Source organism: Geospiza fortis, unplaced genomic scaffold, assembly GCF_000277835.1.
Source record: "Geospiza fortis unplaced genomic scaffold, GeoFor_1.0 scaffold167, whole genome shotgun sequence".
In the NCBI taxonomy this organism is placed as follows: domain Eukaryota; kingdom Metazoa; phylum Chordata; class Aves; order Passeriformes; family Thraupidae; genus Geospiza; species Geospiza fortis.
Genome location: NW_005054355.1, coordinates 3573405 through 3592246, shown reverse-complemented (window position 1 = coordinate 3592246; position 18842 = coordinate 3573405). Strand labels below are relative to the sequence as shown.

Sequence of the window (18842 nt, the reverse complement as noted above, 5' to 3'; positions counted from 1 at the left end):
GCCTGACAGAGATGAGGAAGTGTCTGGACAATGCTCTTAAGCACATGGTGTGATTCTTGTGGATTATGATGTGTAGGGACAGGAATGGGAACTGGTGATCCTTTAGGGTCTCTTCCAACTCAACATATTCTGTGATTCTGTGAAATTCTAATTAACTTCTTATAATCAGGAAGAATTTTCCTGATGAGTGTAACTTCAGGAATTGGTTAGATACTGGAACTTGGTTGACGGTGATACTATAGGCAGTGGCAGACAACATTTTAGTATCAGTTTATCCTTGAGCAATCACACCATTATTCTGCTTTCATTTGTAAACTGCTGTTCAAAATCAAGTGAGTATATAGGGTGTTTTTAGCAAGGAGGGGCAATCACCAACTCGCATATCTGTAATAAAAATTCAGAGGCAGGTACTTGAGCTGGGATTTAAACATAAAGAGAAGTTTGTTATGCTTTGTAGTTGGATTTGACAGTCAACCAATCACTTGCTAGAGACCTTTTCATTTACTAACTTTAAGTTTAATGTAGCACTTACCTTTATATCTTGCATCTCTTCATTTACCTGAAAATAGTATATCTACTCCATACTTATTTCTAGGGCTACTGAAATCTCATGCATCAAAGTTAAGAACAAAAAACCAGGCAAAACTAAAGGCTTCTAGCAGTGCTCCTTGAAATAGCAAATGCAAAAATTACACTTGTGAAGACCAATGGTGCTATAACAGCTTTATTTTTTACTTAATACAAGGCAATTAGAGTGCCTTTTAATACTTCACATAACAGATATTAGCAAATACAAATATATATACTTTTTTTTTGCTTTTAATGAAAATGTCCATTTAAGGATTTAACTTAGAAATTTCAGTTGTGAAATCTCTCTAGATTTTTGCAAAGTTATCAGATATTCCAGTGCAAAAATAGATCCCATTACAGATAGCATAAAGTGCTTGGAACGAAGGACCAACTATAATCCAGGAGGGAAAGATAAGCACAACAGTGGTTGTTTAACCATGGGGAAAATACAACTCCTTATTGAAATACAAATGTCCTACAAAGAGGGATGCAACATGACAATAGTACTGAAGTTTAAAATAAGTTAACACCTCAGGGTAGTTTCATTATCAAAAGTGGTTCACATAATGTGTATGACTCTAGAGTGATTTTTCCCCAACACATTTTTAAGTGAAAATTAGTGGCTGTCTGAACATATTCCATGACCAATCTTCATGCCAGTGTTGCATTATGCTGTCTGTTCAGTATAAACAATGCAGATCAGAGCTGTGAACTAGTTTGGTTAATATCCACATTTACTGCAATATTTTGTCACAGATAGCAGACCCTGTAAGCATGACAGTCATGGGACAAAACAAATCAAGAATCTTTTTGGTGGGCTAAGGTAAGTGTATTACCATGTAACTGTTGTTTCCTGATAAATGAATAATTTAAATGAGCAGTTAACAAGAGCAAACCACAGCCCTTTCAGGACCAAATCTGAATCCTCCTAGAACTCGTTCCAGCTCTATATGCACTAGTTTGGTGCAGTGCAAAACGTTAGCCCTTCACTTCAGTGATGTAATGCTGATTTGTAATAGCGACTTTTAGCAGTGGCAAGCCTCCAGGACATGCTACTTGTTTAAATGATGCGGCAACATACTTGCAGCCTGCTCTAGAGTAGTCATGGCTGTAGCTCTGCTGTTTCTGCACCTGGAAGTCTGGTGTATTCATCACCCTGTAACTCATCCCCATAGAGTGACGATGTCATAAAGGTAATAACAAAGTATATTTTCAGTGAGGTATACCAATCCCCTTTACACTCCTTTTCTCAATCCCCTTAGCAATGAATTATACAGATTTAAAAAAAAGTATGAAAAGGCACTTCAGCAGAGCCTGTACTAAGCTCTTACTTTACCCCAAGGCAGGACACAGAGGGACAAGGAACTTAGTTTAACTGTGTTTTTAAAATGTTGAGTTGGTCAGTGTTACCAAGTATATTTGGAAATATGTAATTAATCTTCTTCAGGCTCATGCCAGCCTTTTCAGTATTTGCTGGGCTGCTATGGTCATTCACAGAAGAAAATGGTCCATGACTGATGCATGGAGTAGCATCAAAACACGTGCAGAACCTCTGTGGGTTTTTAAGGCAGAGGTATGGGATACAGGAACAGCTCAGGAACTGCACTTGTGTTCAAACCACATTACTGAACCAATTTTCAAATGTAAATGCAACACAGAGGGGCCTAAAAAGCATACTCTCCCATGACCGTTGCACAACGTGAACAAGAATTGGTTGTTCTTACAATATAATTTCCCCTCTAATATTAGTCTGACTTTGTAAAACTCAAAAAACTTGACCGATGAACTGTAGCACTATTATCTTGGACTCTCTTGTTTTTCAGAGGGATTTTTTACTGAAACAGTTTTTTGTCACATGTATAATAAGGATGTATAATACTTCAGTTAGGGATCACCTAATGACTGAAACTGCACTGCACAACAGAAGCAGAAACTTACACATTAATGTTATACCAGTTTCCAAACAGGAAAATTTTAGGTGAACAACTTGCAGTTGTTTGCAGATAGCAGCTGATTGCTAGAATCTGGAACATGGTCAGATCATGAATGCAGCTATCCACCACATGGACAGAAAGAGAGCATAGCATTACAGGCATAATGTAAAGAAATACTGTGGCTACAAAGATCAACTGAAAGCATTTCCAATCCCTAATTATGCTACCTACCTATTTAAAGTCATAAATAATACTGTTAAAAAAATCTACATCTCATTTCTAATCTTATCTGGCAAAGCCAGAAACAGCAACATGCTTGTGCTAAGCGTAATTCCAGATGTTGAGTACCTTTCTGGTGCAAAGCAGGGGTTAAAGAGCAGATATTACAAATCTGAGTGACAGCTCATGATTTAGAATTTGCTCTTGGCATTAGCAGCTTGTACAACTACTGAGTTTGCTGCTGTGGTCCAAACCCTATGTCTGCTTCTCACCCACTTTTTTTTACTAGACGCTCATGCAGCTGCCACAGTACCTCAGAGGAGCAGGAAAGTACTTAACTGCACAAACACCTAGTCAGAGTATGTTGTTGATTGTGATGCTGGTGGGACAATCATGCATTTGGAGGGTTCACAGTTCTGCGTATCGCCACTTGCTGATGAAGATGTATGGTTATGATGGCCTGTCTCTTGCCACCCCACCTGCACAGTACTGCTTTGTGGCCTCAGCTTTGTCACCACTGACCTACACCAGCCTAGAGAAAGCCAGCTTGCAAGTTTTTACAGGTAAGTTTTTACAACCTAGGGCTACAACACTGGTGGTGACTTTTCTTGCCATGGACTGTTTTGGTGCATTCATTGCCAGCAATGGATATAGCACCAGCACATTCCCACTCCTGACATGAATGTTCTAAAGACTAAAACACGCACGTCCTAAATATCTGTAAATAACCACTGGCCATGATTTCTCAATGAATTATTTTAGCAACCCTAATAAAAACATACTGTACAGAACAAGATACAGTATACTTGAAAGCCCACAGCATCTCGTGGGTGCTTTACCACAGCTTCAGAGTTATACTGTAATGAGCTAGGTTCAAGTCTTTCACTGGAGAACAGTACAAGACGACTCCATGAGGCACTGCCCCTGTAAAGGAATTTTTTTCATTGCATTGAATTGCATTGCATTAAATGGTTATCAGTAGAGTGTCCAGTTGCTTTTCCTCTAGCTTCTTTGGGAGTATCCTATCCCAGGAAAAGGAAGTTTGCATTCTGCTCATCATCTCTTTGATGAAATTGGCTCACACACAACTTTCTTTTACCTTCTCATCTTGCAGGAAGGAGTTAAGGATTGCAATGTCTACCACAGTCTGGTTTTTGTGCAATGACAGGTCCTTAGTATGGTCGTCATCACTTTGGTCCTTAGCAAAATTTACAAAAACCTACAAGAAAAAAAGACCATGTCAAACACCACCATAGTAATTCATGGCATTTTAAGCACTGGATATCCTGAAATAGTCCTGCGATTCAGTACTCTACTTCATTTAAATGCCCTTATAAGATAGGTCAATTAAATTGAAAGATGTACTCCTACCTCTGCAAAAGAAGATTTTGGCATCCAGGATACTAAAAACTTACTTGGTCAAGTGTGGTCTGAGAAACAGAGTAGTCTTCTATGTGGAGTCTCTTCTTGTTCTGGGAGAGAATACTGAATATTTTGGCCAGGGAGGATGGTGAAGAGGGAAGTTGGTACTGCAGCATATTCCGATGTTTTTCCTTTAGGACACTTCCAGGGAAGGCATGCCCAAAGAACTCCTCAACAGGCTTCAGGTCTGGATTTGCCCCTGCAATTCTCACCACTATGGTGTAACCATCTCCAAATCTGCAAACAAAAACGTCAGTACAAGAGTTAAGTCCTTCTGAAATACAAGTGTTGCTAAAAATCCAGCAGCATTTCCTACAGTCAGAATAGCAATGGAAATGCTGCATGAGGAACTAAGCTTAACTGTATCTCCCTAAAAATGCAAACTCTGTGGTGTTAGCCAAAAGCCACCCCACCTACCTGTTTTTTAGGTGCTGGACACTGCCTAGACACCTGAATCGCCCATTGACCATTATTGCCATTCGAGTGCACAGGGCTTCACATTCTTCCATGCTGCAAGCAGAAATAACTTAATTAGTGCTGCAAACAGCACTGAAGGGCAGAGCAGAAAGGCTGAGCTTAGCATCCAGCCCTGGCAGATGTAAAAGCCAAGGTATGACACAAGTGGGCTGCTACTGACCTGTGAGATGTGAGCACCACTGATCTCCCCTCCTTGATTACACTCAGAGCACAGTTCCACAAGAAACGACGTGCTTTGGGATCCATCCCTGTTGTTGGCTCATCCTACAAGAGGTATACAAAAAACAGATTATGCTGCTACATTCTGATGAAAAATACCTCATCTTTGAAATGACCTGTCCATTCCTGATTACGGAAACATTGAAAATAAGCAAGTTTGATTTATTTCCTAAAATGACAAAGTAATTTATATACTGGATTTTTAATTAGTCTTCATTTCAACATGCTTTTCTATTTTTTCAAGAAAAATATTGATGACCAAAGGTTGTGGACTCACCAGGAACACCACAGGTGGCCCTCCAATGAGGGCAATGGCCGTGGAAAGCTTGCGTCTGTTCCCCCCACTGTAATTCCCAGCGTATTTTTCTCCATATTTCACAAGGCCCAGTTTCCGAATTGCCCACTCGCCAACCTATGACACACAGCACAATACCACCTTCAATCAAGCATAGCAACACCTGCACAACGAGATTTTTCATACAAGCTTTGGCTTCAAAAGCAGCTTTCAGAAGGGCCATTCATCTAAGGAATCTAATGTGGCATGGATACAGATTTTGAAACACCCTGTGCACCCCTGGATCAGGCTATATCTAACCCTGTCCCCAGGAGGCCTGAAAAATCAAATGGCTGCAGCTTATCAGCTGGTGGGCATGAGCTCAGCATCAGCTGAGCCACATTAACCAGCAGTCTAGTGCTTTTAGCAGCACCAGCTTCAGTGAGCTTTCCTATTACTGTGGGCTTACAGCAGGGACCTGGACGCTACTGACCCACAGCCGTCACACCACGGTGCACCTTAGCCCTTTGGATAGATGGAATTTGGTTTGTTGTTCAGCAGCATCCCTAATGGTGCCAACAGGCAAGCATTGCTGCCCTGCAGTGTGCTATGGGGAAGAGATGCAGCTACTACTTGAATCACACCCAGAACTGGGTCCCTTTTTATAAGGAGCTGGTAAGAACATCACATGGAAGAACTTGGCAGCAAACTTAGAAGGAGATTGCAGTTTCCACCCATCCCATCTACCCTCACAGAAGGATTCAAACTCCTTGGACATTAACCTAGATATCATCTGCCTAGGGCACTCAGGTCTCATACAGTAAAAACTGTCAATTCCAGGAAACAGAACTGAGAAGGGCGCTGCATGGTACTGGCAGCTGTCATCAACTGCCTAAAGACTGTTACTGTAACCTCATCTCTGAATGCTGAAATAGCAGCACTTTAATGATGCACCATGATCAAATGGAAAGCTTTTAAAACTCAGCACAATGCTCCTGCTAAGCTAGAGTGTGTTTGTTTCCAGGGACTTTAAAGAATTAAGACTTTACAGTGAGTGAGGTCCTGCATGACCTGCAGCTCCACAGCCCTTAAATTCTTAAAGGAAGAAAGTTTTTCAGTGGAAAAGAGTATTCACTATGAGAACATAGGACCCAAATTATTTGCCCTTCCATTTTGTACAGTTTTCCAGCCAACACTGAAAAAAACAGGGGAATTCTTGGGTTTCCCTGAAGGAAAGGGGGGCAGATTTCACCATACAATATCTTCAACAGCTTCACATCATGGCATTACGTGAGTTGCAGGAAGTATGCATGCAAGCAAGAACTTGCAACTTGGTCAGTGGGGTGGGTCCTGTGGTGTTTCATTTACCTTGCAGACTTCTTTCTCTGGAACACCTCTCAGGAGTGCAAAGAACTCCAAGTGCTCTCGCCCTGTCAGCAGTTCATTAACAGCATCAAACTGTGGGCAGTAGCCCATGTTCTGATGGACTTCTTGGATGTTGGACAAGATACTGTAAAAGAAAAAATACTTTGTTAGGATTTCATGATCATGTGCTGCTAATTTAGATATTAAAACAGCATGAAACAGTGTTCCTGGAATTATTGAACTAACAAAAATACAGAATCATAGAAGTCCATTTTGATCAAGCCACTTTTTCTCTCTCTCCCTTTTCTCCTCCTTTTTTTTTTTTTAAAGACATTTAAACTTGGAAGAGCTGTTACATAGAAATGACTACCAGACTACATCAACTTTCCTAAGCCACGGACGTACTTTACCAGACTCAAACAAGGGCTGAAACAGATGCCAGGAGTTGTAAACAGGAAAAGTGGAAGGGAGTTTTGATGTTTTCAAACTTTTGAAAAAAAGCTGTTAAAACTAGAGGAGAAAGCAGAGAAAATATACATTGTCTTTCACCTGTTTCCTTTGAGGAAAGCTTCTCCTCCTGTGACATCTGTATCACCAGTTAGCATCTTAAAAGTGGATGACTTGCCAGCACCATTTACTCCCAGGAGTCCAAAGCACTGGGGATATAAATGAGCACAGCGTATTTGAGAACAGGATCCAACTGATCATTTGCAGCACTGACAAGATGGGAGAAAGCAAACTTGACCCTCAGTACAGCTAGAGGGGCTCTGAAGTCCATTTTCAGGGAAAAAAAAACCCCAAAAACTTCTGGGTTTTTATTTTAAGTATAAACCTTTAGGCTGGGAAGATGAACAAACTGATGTCATCTTGATACCCTGTCACTGCAGTTGATCTGTGCCAAATCTTGCATACTGGAGCTTGGGTTCTGGTCCCAGACACTGAGAGTTCATACCTTCTTCAAAGGCAGAGACACACAGAACCAGAAACTGCTTCAGCTTCTACTTTCCTTTGGAGCAATTTGAACATTCATCAGGTTTTGATCTTACTCTACCCTGTCCTGTCTTGTGGCTCTTAAATACTGCAGTAATAGCAAAACAATCCATTTAACGAACAAGCTTACCTCTCCAGGGGGGATTCCAACACAGATCCTATCAACTGCTGGCTTTCTCTTCATTCTGTAAATCTAAAACCATAAGGAAAAGAATGAGAAGGACAACATCAAAGAATTCTAATCAGAGCTGTACATCTGCAGTACTCCCAACTCAATCCAGTTTTGATCCCACTAAATTCCTCTGATAAGGCACAGTTTTGTGTCAATGAGTACAAATTCAGAAGTTCTGTCACCTTGGTTAGCTCCTTGATTTCCAAAATGTCACTCTGTCCTCCTCCACTAATTATCCTCTGCCTCTCTCTGGTTACATCCTCGTCTTCATCATTCACAGGAGGCAGCTTGGCATAGACAGGCCTGAAGAAAGCAACATGATAAAGCCTTAGCAGAAAATGACAGGGCTTTCATAGGTAGTATTCTCCCCATTTCATAGGTGACACCAATGAAAACTTCACCTGCCTGTAGTGGCACAGTAGAGAGGACAAATTACCTGGGTTTGATGAAGAACCTGTACTGGATGAGCACTGTGATGAGAAAAAACACCACACCTTCTACTGCCATGGCAAAGAGGTTCCTTCCCACCAGGTCCCATGACAGAGGGGACACAAACCGATTCTCTCCTGCCAAAATGAGATTAAAAGCACAATCACTTTTCCAGAGCAAGGGGAGCAGGCTAGCATTTCTTCCAGCAGAGCTCACCAAGTTGGGCACTGGGACAACTGGTGATCAGCCAGTAACAGGAGGGAAAGGTTAGACCACACAAGGGGCCCACTGTGGCTGCAAGCCATTTTTTGCTGTAGCAAAGTTGGGACTCAGGCCCAGAGAATTCAGTCTGCCAAAGAGCTAGCCCACCTGTCCAAAAGGTTAGTGAAGCACAGAAAGACTATGACTCAGACCTGACATCTACATGCCAGAAAAAAATCCATCCAGCTTTCCAGAACGTCAGCCACTCCTTACACTACACCTAATGACATCCATACAATTGTCTTTATGCATTTTTATTTAATGCTCTTAACTCAAAAATCTTTAGATCTATCTACCAATTTCTCTTAACAAGTTAAGTAAGAGGGGACAGCTATGATGACTTGCCATCTTTGACCAGGTCTGTGCTGCAAATTGAGCACTTTCAGTTCCTGAAAACTTAGAGGAGCTTGTCTGGAGCAGACTCTAGATTTGTCTGTTCCTTTCAGTCCATTGTCTGTGTGTGTTGAAGATTGCATGTAAGATGTTTGCCATTACCATCTGTATGGTTGATTACCTTGTCAAGTGAGCAGTTTGCCTTATCTCTCTCTTTGAATGACCACATTCACACCTTCCTCGGGAGGGGACCTCTGCTGATAACAGACTGTTGAATATCAGTGCATGACTGATAAGAACTATAACATCCCATTGTGAGATGCTCCGCCCAGAGGGAGGAGCCAAGCACTGCTACCCCAATTTACTCGGAGATTTTGAAATTGCAACTCAGTTTTTCTCCACGAGACTCCCCAGAGGAACAGCAGCTGCCTTTTCCTCCTGGATCTTCAGAGGAAGACTACATCCTTCTCTACAAACCCCCCTTGCTCCAACAGAATCACGCCTGATACTTCAGAGGACTGCAGCCACATTTTCATCGGACTGCCACCAACACCCTGACCCACAGGGTGTCAGGTTGGGTTCTGACTCTGCCAGTGTTGTTCCAGTGGACTGCATTGTTTATTTTATTCTTTTTATTTCTTCCCTATTAAAGAACTGTTATTTCCTGCTCCCATATCTTTGCCTGAGAGCCCCTTAATTTAAAATTATAGCAATTCGGAGCGGTGGGGAGGGTTTACATTCTCAATTTCAGGGGAGGCTCCTGCCTTCCTTAGCAGACTCCTGTCTTCCCAAACCAAGACAATGTGAAACACAATTTCACTTACCAAATCTCTCCAGAGCATCAGCCATAGCCTGGTTTTTCACCATGTCAATGAGTCCCCGGCCCAGGCAGAAGTGAGGGAAGATGAGGAAGACAGACTTCAGGATGTCATTGATGTCCTTCAGCTTCTGTTAATAAAAAATTCAAGTGCCAGTGAGCCAGCTGAGCAAAAAGTAGCCACCACCTCCCAGGAGTGACCCATGTTGTCACTGACCCCTCCTTCTCTTTCCCAACACTGCAACCCCACAAAAATCCAAGGATTAGAAATGTTCTCCCAAGACCCAGGGAGCCAGGGCCACCGCTTCTCTGGACAGTCAGTGTTGTTGTGTTGCTCACAATGCTATTAACACAAGCAAACTGCAATAAAATGTTTTTCCAAACACTCACAGTCTAAAAGGCAGTGTCTGCAAACAATGATATGCAAAAAGGCTACTGGCTGAGGACACAGGGAAGTTTAACTTGAACAGACTGGTTATGTCAGTGGCTGAAGGGAGTTCCTCCCTGTCCCATATTGGAAACTCTAATACTTTTCCTTTGTTGTCTCACAGCTGGCTTAGTCCATGGATTGAACTGATAGCACCCTGAGTTCCTGTTCTGCCAGGTACTTGTCTCTGAGCATGTACTCATTGTTACTGAGCTAGAACAGGCCTTGTAACAAAAGGAACCATCGTCAAGGACTGCGCCCATATGCCCCCAGGAAGAGGTAAAATCAACAAGTCACTCCCACGGTGTCTCCTGAGCCTCCTCCCACAAGGAACACTTCACACCACTGTGGGTCAAATAGTGCTTGCTAAGACATCTTGTGTTGTCTACAAGCATGAGAGGAACTTGTTACCTTCCCCAGGAGGCATCTGGTGTTGAAAAACTGAAGTGAAGTGCGTAAGCTCCCATAGCTAGAGAGGTATCTACGACAGGAGGCAAAATTTAGGGCAGCTAAATAGTTGGGTGATTAAATGGCCTTTGTAGATGGAAAATGCCCCTTATTAAGAAGATAAAAGAAATTCCATTTGAACATAAGAAAATTCTAATTTTTTTTCACATTAAAAATGACTGAAAAGTGGAAAAAGTTGTCTGGAGAGAGTGTGGAGTCTCTTCCTGGAAATTTTAAAGTCCAATGGCTCAGAGCAACTTGCTCTTAGCAGTTTGACCTTGCCACCCCACTACAAAAAACCAGGCCATGCAAACCCAATACACTGCTGTAGCTGAATCCTCCTCAGAGGTTGGACTAGACAATCTCAGGAGCTCCTTCCCCACCTCTTAGCTACTCTGTGAGCTTTTCTAAAGGGGGCTTTAACCCATTTCCACCAGAACCTGTGTTTAAACTGCTGCTGAAGCTAATGCATACAGGGCCTAGTTTTTCTGGAGATCTGGCTGCTAAAGGCGCCATGGAACCAACATGGAACTAGATTGTAGCAGCACAAGACAGTTGAGGAGCCTCTGAAAAAACATACATCGTTGGTGAAGAGCTCCAGGACAAAGGTGGCCACACTCCCATTGATGCCGATGAAGAGATTCACACTGGTCAGCACAACATATGCTGTGCTAGGGATTTTGAACACAAAGGAGGCTGGATACATGAGAGGGGTGATGGACCACCTGGCAAGAGAAAAGGCCGCAACATCAGGTAAGAACCTTCCAAGTCTAAGAGCCATCCCAGTCATCCTCTGATAAAAAATCCCTTACCCATAGAGAAACAGGAGGAGAGCCAGCACAGGCAAGTTGGAGGAGGATACATAGGACTTCTGTTGGAAGCAGATGAAGATGATGACAACTAGTGTGGCCGGAACAATGTAGTTGCACTAGAAGGTGGAAAACGTGACTTTAGATTTCTTTCCAGATGACATAAAAAAAGGAGAGATTTTTTTCTGCTCTAATCCAATAGTTTTCAAAACTCTTCAGTGTTCCCAAAGCTGTTTTCAATGAGAGACTCTTAAAAGTGTCACATGTGTGAACCATAATACAGTACACATTAATTTACATTTCTTGGTCCCTCTAGAAGTAGTCAGTAGACTCTCAGAGGTTTCAGGCACCACAGGTTGAGAAAATCTGCTTTGGACAGAACAGAACAAGGCGCTACACAAACAAACATTTTTGGGCAAGTATTTTAGAGTGACATAATAAATGCTAATGATTGAGCTTATGGTTGTCCTTCCATCCTCTGTTTTACTCCTTGATCCAGTGAGATGAAGCACTGCCCCATGAGAGAAAACACAAAAGTCATAGTCACAGCTGCTATTCACTGAAATAACGCAGTGCCTGCTGGAACAAACTGCACTGTGCACTTCAAGACACCCTGGAAAAACAGAACGGAGGATAGTTTAGCCCAGCCTAAGTCCTTACCATATCCCACACAAAGTTGGCCAGCCAGTAGATAACAGGCTTCACACCACTGATGAACTGCAAGTGTTTAGCCTTGCTGACACGCTCCTGAATAAGGAAAACCACAAAGCTGGCAGGAACAAAGGACATGGCAAAGATCACACAGATGGACACAAGAACATCCACAGAGGTGGTCATCCTGGATAAAAAAAGGAAGAAAGCAAATTGTTTGTATGTTGGTACTGGTTCCTTTGAGATTAAATGAGGCAGCTCATGCAGGGCAGGGCAGAAACTATTTCTTCTGCTGTCAATAGTCTGTCCTTAAACTCAGAATACTGAGTAATGAATTACCATGCAAGATCCATGGTAAGAGAACTCCATTCTCTTAACTGCACAGCTCTTCTCCAGCCATATAACAGAGGGAACATATACAGCCTGTTGGCATCTCAAGCACAGCATCACAACCTGCAGACTGGTTAATAACTTCAGCATAATAGACTGCTCTCTGCTTTCCTTATTACCACCACTTTGTTTCCCACATAATCCATTTCCTGGGGTTGTTGGGGTTTGTCTCTTTTTTGGTGTTGTTCCAAAGCTGACAAGTATCTGCCCATTATCTGCCACTGTTTTATGGATTGAAGAATATATATGCACACAGATTATGAGTTCTGACTCTGATCGTAGCGAGTGGACTAGTCAGTGCCTCAGTGAAATTAACCCTGTGCATTACTGTGTGCCCCCCAGCTCGAGACAGTGGGCAAGACTCAACAGGACCTATTAGGGGTTCCTAGTCAAATGGTGAGGATGAAAGAATGACCATATTTATGGTGAGACACCTTTCTGAAGGTGGCTGAGAGGGATTTTCTAGAGTTGCAGAAGGTCTGATTCCTGAAAAGGACTGGTTCTTAAAAACTGCAGCTTCCAGGGACTCAAGGACAGAGAAAGTTTGTACAGAAGTGCTGTTCAACAGCAAGTTCTCAGCAGCACAGGTTGCCACCTCCCCAGACTAGTGAAAATAAGGCCTGTGTGTTAACAGCCTAAATGGCAGAGGCCACTGACTGCCCACCAGTAGGTCCAAAATCTCACACGTTGCCTGTTTTCAGTCATCAACAATGAGTCCAAACCATCCATAGTCACGTCACAACTTACAGAGCTACTTCAGACAGCTGCTGCTTGGTGAGGTTCAGTGGGTGATTGAAGGCAGTGATCCCATAAGCACTGGGATTTTCACCCTGCTGGAGGTTGGCCCGAAGGATCGCATTGTTGATCACATTCAGGAAGGATGCAATGGCATGCCAGCCCTTGTTGTTAAACCACACCTACAAGACACCACATCAGCATCAGAAAGGCATCAGGTACATCAGCTACCCAAAAGCTTCCTAAGCCCTTCAGAACACCCCTTCCTCTGTTGAGGGCGTATTTCTTTCCATATTAACCTGTGTGTTCAGGGGCAAAACACACAGTTTAATCAATAAACACAAGAGGCTCCTGGAAGCTATCACTGATTCAGCACTGAACTCTTTTTGGCATTTAGGCCTAGACTCCACAGGAGAAACAGATTTTGAGGAAGTCCACATAAAACTACAGGCTACATTTACTCCACTAGCAAATAAAGAGAACTCTGGTCTACAAAGTTTTCCAAGACAAACTGCTGTGACTCCAAGTTACCAGAGCTTCAAACAGAAGACACAGAAATGAGGATAGGCTAATTTACCTTCACATTGTTCTTTGTATCCAGGCCTTTCATGAAACTTGATAAACTGTTGAGAAATCGATCCCCAGAACTCCCCTGTAAACAGCAAAGAGAGAGTTACTTCCCCTCTAAGAATATCTTTATTCATGCCCTGGGGTCTAGCAGAGACTACACAATGTTTTTCACAGCTCTGACAGCTTTCTGCCAATTCAACAGCCTCTACCCACCAAACTGGAGGTGGTAAGAAGGTTGAGTAACTGTGGTTTCCCTTCATCCTTTCCTTTCTGTAGTCTCACTGGTAAGAAGGGTCATCTTACGCCTGTTTTTTTCCCAGCAAAACTTATTAACCAAAGTTGCACGCAACCTTCAGAGACATTGCAGCCTGCAGGCTGGCAGTCTCAGAGGATAACAGTGGCCCAAATTTCTTCTGAGCTAGGGCAGATTCAGCACAGGAAGGTTCAGCTGAGGTTTTGAAGATGGCAGCAACCACTTCTTAATTCCACAAGACAGCCCACCCTGTCCTGCCACAAAACATTCAGATGTCTGCAATCCCCACTGGATTGCAACTGGTGCTGGGCAGAACCCACATCAGCAACATGGGCTGGGCAAGCTTTAACTGAATGTGTCTCCAAGACTTTTGCTACTCCCCGACAACAGCCTGGGAGATCCCAGCTCAGAGGTAGTGGGGGAAGTCAGTGGACACAGCTAACATACACATGCTCCTCATTTTATGGCTTCCAAGTCATCTCCCAAGTAACAAGACAGTATTTAGTGCATGCTGGGCTTATGGGGAACAACTGCTCACCTGTGCCAGCTCCAAAATTTTCTTCACCTGTTTAATGGCATCAGTGACTTCATGACTTGGAGGAAGCACAAGGGAACTGCTGGCTCCCAAGGAAAAGCCACCATACCTGAAAGTTCAGATAGGAAGTGATGCTATGACATGACATGATGCTAAGACAGACCTCCACAAAATGCTACTCCTTTTCCCTCTCCATGTCCATGTCTCCTCTTCCTGCAGTACACCCAAAACGATCATCTCTACTCTTACATGAAGGGATGATTTTTATTCTCCTATGGCTGCTTAGCCATGACGTCTTCTACTCTTTTTTTCTGGGGTTAAACACTCATATCACGAGTGCTCAGCATGCTGTCCAAAGGCAGCTATTCTCTGCTGCAGGCAAAGCAGGATGTCTCCCTGCTGCCCTTGCTTGGAAGCATAGCACCTCACAGAATAGACTACCAGCACACTGGTCATGCAAATCTTTTAAAGACTGCTCTCTGCATAAGGCAGACATGCTATCCAGTGCTCTGGGCTTGTCCCAGTTTATCCTTAAACACCTTCCTCCAATATCTGGCAGTTAAGTGTCCTATAACACAAACTGCAAAGCAGGGTGGATGTCCTGCTAAATACTATGTTCAAGGTTTAGTGGGCATATACAAGCTAAGGAAAATGCAGTAACTCACCTGAACTCATTCACCCAGATTTTATTCTTTAAGCTGCAGAGAGAAAAGAGTTGATATATAATACATGGAACCAGAGGAGAGACAGACCTAAAAAAGCTGCAGGCACATGGCCAGGGAAAAGAGTGCAACAGCCTCTCTCATCTGATATAGCTCCCACCATTCCTCTTCAGGGTAATTCCTAGGCTTCCTCCATAATCTGCCTATGAGAGTCAGCACACAGAACCACTCACAAAGGAGAAACATCACTTGACCTGAGGATCAGGGCTATCTGAGGACCTGAGGGGATTTGGCTCACTACTGAAGAATTTGGGCTGCCCAGGTTTATTTGCCTGATCTGTGCATCACCTGTAGAGCAAGCAGTGTTTGTCGGGGAGGGAAGGGGGAGTGTTCAACAGCTACCTTTTCCCAATGATCTGTGCGTAGGTCTTCACTAGGTAGTCTGATATATTGCGGCCTGTCAGATTCTGGAGGATGTCAGCTGTGTCTTGCTCACGCTGGTGTCACCAGTGAAAACACAGATAAATGCTCATCAGAAAACACAGGTGCTCAGTGAAATAAATCTCATACAATGCTGCATGCAAGAATCACACCTAGCCACTCTGCTCCTCATGAGCATTCCTCCCTGCAGTACCACTGAGCCCCTCCTACCTGTGGGGGTGGCAGGCCACCTGCACCAGGAGGGCACACAGGCAGCATCTTCTTGATCTTCTCACTGCTACACTCGCAAGATGGGGAAGGATTCTCCATGCTCCAGTTGCCTTTCAGCAAGATATCCAGCACTGACTCTGGGACTGAAGCAGTGGTCCATTCCTTCTGCCCCACAGTGCAAGGAGTGTCCCTGTGTTTAGAAAAAGGCAAGAAAAAAGCAGTTTTTAAGATAAATATGATGGTCTTTGCTTACAAGAGATTTAAAGATCAAACTCCACAGTCCCCAGCAGAGTCAGTGTGTTTCTCAAATGAGCTTGACCTCACAGAGACAAACAGCTCAGAGCAACAGATCAGACTCTGCAGATTTTAACAGATCCCACTGCCAAAGAAACTGGGGCAGGCCAACACTGTAGGGCCAGACACTCCCCCCTCTTTGCATTATAATTAAATGCTTTCTTTCAATCAGTCCTGGCAGGCACACTGTCCAGAGTTCAGGGAGCATCTGGAGAATGTGCTTAGTCACATGGTTTAGTTAAAAGTAGTCCTCCGAAGAACAGATAGTTTGACTCAATGATTTTCATGGGTCTCTTCCAACTTGAGATATCCTGTGATTTTAAGATCACAGTAGACAATCTTCTTGGATGACTCCTTGGATATATTTCTGCCTTTGGGGCATGAAAACACTGCTCTTTCCCAAAGTAGCAGTGGGCAGCTTTTTCCCCATGGCCCATTGGTGGAATAGCTCGGCTTTCATGCCTGTTATGAAGGATGCAGCTTACTTTCCACCACTGGCCATTATATCAGACACCTTGTCTCCCTCCCCATCATCCTGTGAACATGAGCTGCAGGTCTTCTGGACACACTATCCTGGACTCTCAGAATGTGTACATCTTCTACGTTCACAGACTAGATCTTCAGCGACTTGCTCAAGGCTGTGCACCAAGTCAGGTGGCAGAGTTAGGAAACAACAAATGCTGTCTGGCTCCCCACTCCTTCTGCTGGTGTTTGTGGGATGCTAACTCAGGTTTCTAATGTAGCTGGAAACAAAGGATTTGTAGTGGTAATAGCTACAGTCAACAACATACATCAACATAAATAGGTCCTCTACCATGTTCAGGACCAAACAGTAACCTGAGTCATTTGCTCTCTCCTTTTCATCTCTATCAGCAAGGACTTGCACTCAAACCTCAACTTCCTCACCAGACTGAGGGCTGGCAACTTTTAAAAAGGTTCTAAGCAGAAAAGCTGAATGTAATTACAACTCTTTTGGCTTAAATTCTGCTCTGTCCACGCATTACTATAATTTCCAAAAGTCAGCTAGAGTTACCAGGGATGTGCTTCCTGTTCCCAGACCAGAGTTCTACTTACGGGATGGAATGTCCCTGCATACAGCGTGTCCCAAACCCTGGCTTATCAAGAAGGGCATCCAAAAGCTTGTGAGTGCCTGCATCTTCTGGAGCATCGTTGCTATGGGAACAGCAGAAAAACACTATCAGTCAGTGTGGTAACCAGCACACAGCAAAAGAAGCAACAGAGCAAGGCCAAGAGCAGAGTGAAAGGATGTGGGCAGGGATTTGCCCTTGAAGAATGCTTGGCCTAAGACTTAGCACACACACATTCCAAGTCTTGGTATACGGTATTATTAGGAGAGTCATAGCACCATTCAGAAATGGATATGGCCTTGCCTGTTCTTAGAGCTGGCATTTAAAGGTCAAAGAAGAAAATACCACAATTCTCTTTTACAAGGTGTTTCTGAGATAAGCACAAAACCCAAAAGAACTCAGTAACTCAAGTTTACGAAGAATATAATTTATAGGCCACAGAAAACATACCTAATAAAAGTGTACTGCTCATCATACATCCAGGGTTGTAATTCCAGGCTGGGGTACTTCCCAAAAGGAGGAACAATCAGGCTGAACATGAGAGCAATACACACAAAGACAGCTGGCAGCACAATCTGAAATTGTAAGGAAAAAACACATCCTTTTTATAAGCAAATGTTTCCAGAGGCATCAGGAGGTACATATGATTCACTTATTGGATCAAAACATTTTCAAAGTTTCCCAGGAATACCTTTGCTATTTACACCACAACAGTGCTAGACACCACTGCAAGATCTATCTTGGCATTCAATCAGGGAATTCACTTCAGCTGCAGAGGATTTAGCTGCAAATGCTGTTCCCAAGTGCAAAATTACATTTGCTGTGCAAGAATACTGTAATCACATTGGTCTATCATGCAACTCCTTTCACTTGCACAGACAAGTGCTTCACTTCTGCCCCCATGTGCAGTGAAGGCTAATTTTGGTTATCTGCATTCCCTTGAGGTTTTTCGCCCACCATCAACTCAGACTACAACACACAGTCCAGAGCTGTCCCTGATGAGGGACTTTTGCTCATGTTGGAGGCTCTCACCTGTGCAAAAAAGCCCTTCCGGCTTCTCTTGGCAATGAGCATCCTCTTCCACAACAGAGCCATGAACTGCTGCTGAGTGAGCTTCCAGCCCTTCATTTGGTAGGAGCCTTTCCCATCCATGCCACTGAGAAGGTCTGTCTCTCTGGATTCTGCTAGCAAGAAGAAATTACCCTCATTAAAAGTTCAGAGATGCTCTCTGTGCTGGAGACACAAGGTGATGGCTGGAGCAGCCACTCGCACTCACCAAAAAAAAAAAAAAGCACAATCAGGAGAATGTGTTTTCTCCCTTCTCTCTGAGCTTTGAATGGGAGAACTGAGCAGGCTGTGCATCCTGCACTGTCCACTATTTCTAAAGGCAAATACATCACCACTTCTCTGGCAGACTCAGCCTTAAGAGCCACAGTACCTAATGTAGGAATCCATAAAGTTAGAGGGTTTCAGGTTTGTGGGAAAACAGACAGGCCTCAGTGCAGCAGAGCTATGGATATTGCTGATGCATCTTGTTAAGCTGTAGCAAAGACGTGAGGAATAGAACAATAGAGCTATGTATTAGCGATTCGGAATAACTTTCTAAGTTGCAAAAAGTTTCTATAGCAAGGTTGAAATTATGAATAGGGTTTTATGCTTTGTCTTCTTATAAATGAACAAGCAAGTATTGTTTTAACCCCAGCTACATGTGTTTATGTTGATTGGATAGAATCACTGTCAATATGCTTTCTCTCTGTGTAATTGGCTAGGATGAGTATTTGGTGACTTGTAACAAGTGAGTTTCTTTGGCTTGCTGCCTGGATGCGAACTGTCAGGATCTTTGCATAG

General features: G+C 43.3%; 1 protein-coding gene across 2 annotated transcripts in view; it reads right to left on the bottom strand.

The window, feature by feature from the left end:
- Positions 1 to 708: 708 nt before the first annotated feature.
- ABCA1 (ATP binding cassette subfamily A member 1) overlaps positions 709 to 18842 on the bottom strand; it is an 83358-nt gene continuing 65224 nt past the window's right edge. Inside the window, exons 27-49 of one of the 2 annotated variants that reach the window (XM_031059053.1) lie at positions 18027 to 18178; positions 17445 to 17569; positions 16981 to 17079; positions 15613 to 15802; positions 15364 to 15458; positions 14965 to 14997; positions 14303 to 14408; positions 13519 to 13593; positions 12954 to 13123; positions 11826 to 12003; positions 11169 to 11284; positions 10937 to 11081; positions 9490 to 9613; positions 8079 to 8208; positions 7825 to 7945; positions 7601 to 7663; positions 7030 to 7136; positions 6484 to 6625; positions 5119 to 5253; positions 4783 to 4886; positions 4563 to 4655; positions 4139 to 4382; positions 709 to 3942 (exon numbers count right to left, since the gene is read on the bottom strand). In XM_031059053.1, the coding sequence (XP_030914913.1) occupies positions 3802 to 3942; positions 4139 to 4382; positions 4563 to 4655; positions 4783 to 4886; positions 5119 to 5253; positions 6484 to 6625; positions 7030 to 7136; positions 7601 to 7663; positions 7825 to 7945; positions 8079 to 8208; positions 9490 to 9613; positions 10937 to 11081; positions 11169 to 11284; positions 11826 to 12003; positions 12954 to 13123; positions 13519 to 13593; positions 14303 to 14408; positions 14965 to 14997; positions 15364 to 15458; positions 15613 to 15802; positions 16981 to 17079; positions 17445 to 17569; positions 18027 to 18178 (2888 nt within the window). In that variant the 3' untranslated portion in view covers positions 709 to 3801. The remainder of the gene's footprint in view (positions 3943 to 4138; positions 4383 to 4562; positions 4656 to 4782; positions 4887 to 5118; positions 5254 to 6483; positions 6626 to 7029; positions 7137 to 7600; positions 7664 to 7824; positions 7946 to 8078; positions 8209 to 9489; positions 9614 to 10936; positions 11082 to 11168; positions 11285 to 11825; positions 12004 to 12953; positions 13124 to 13518; positions 13594 to 14302; positions 14409 to 14964; positions 14998 to 15363; positions 15459 to 15612; positions 15803 to 16980; positions 17080 to 17444; positions 17570 to 18026; positions 18179 to 18842) is intronic. The other variant, XM_005423579.3, reaches the window with a different exon arrangement.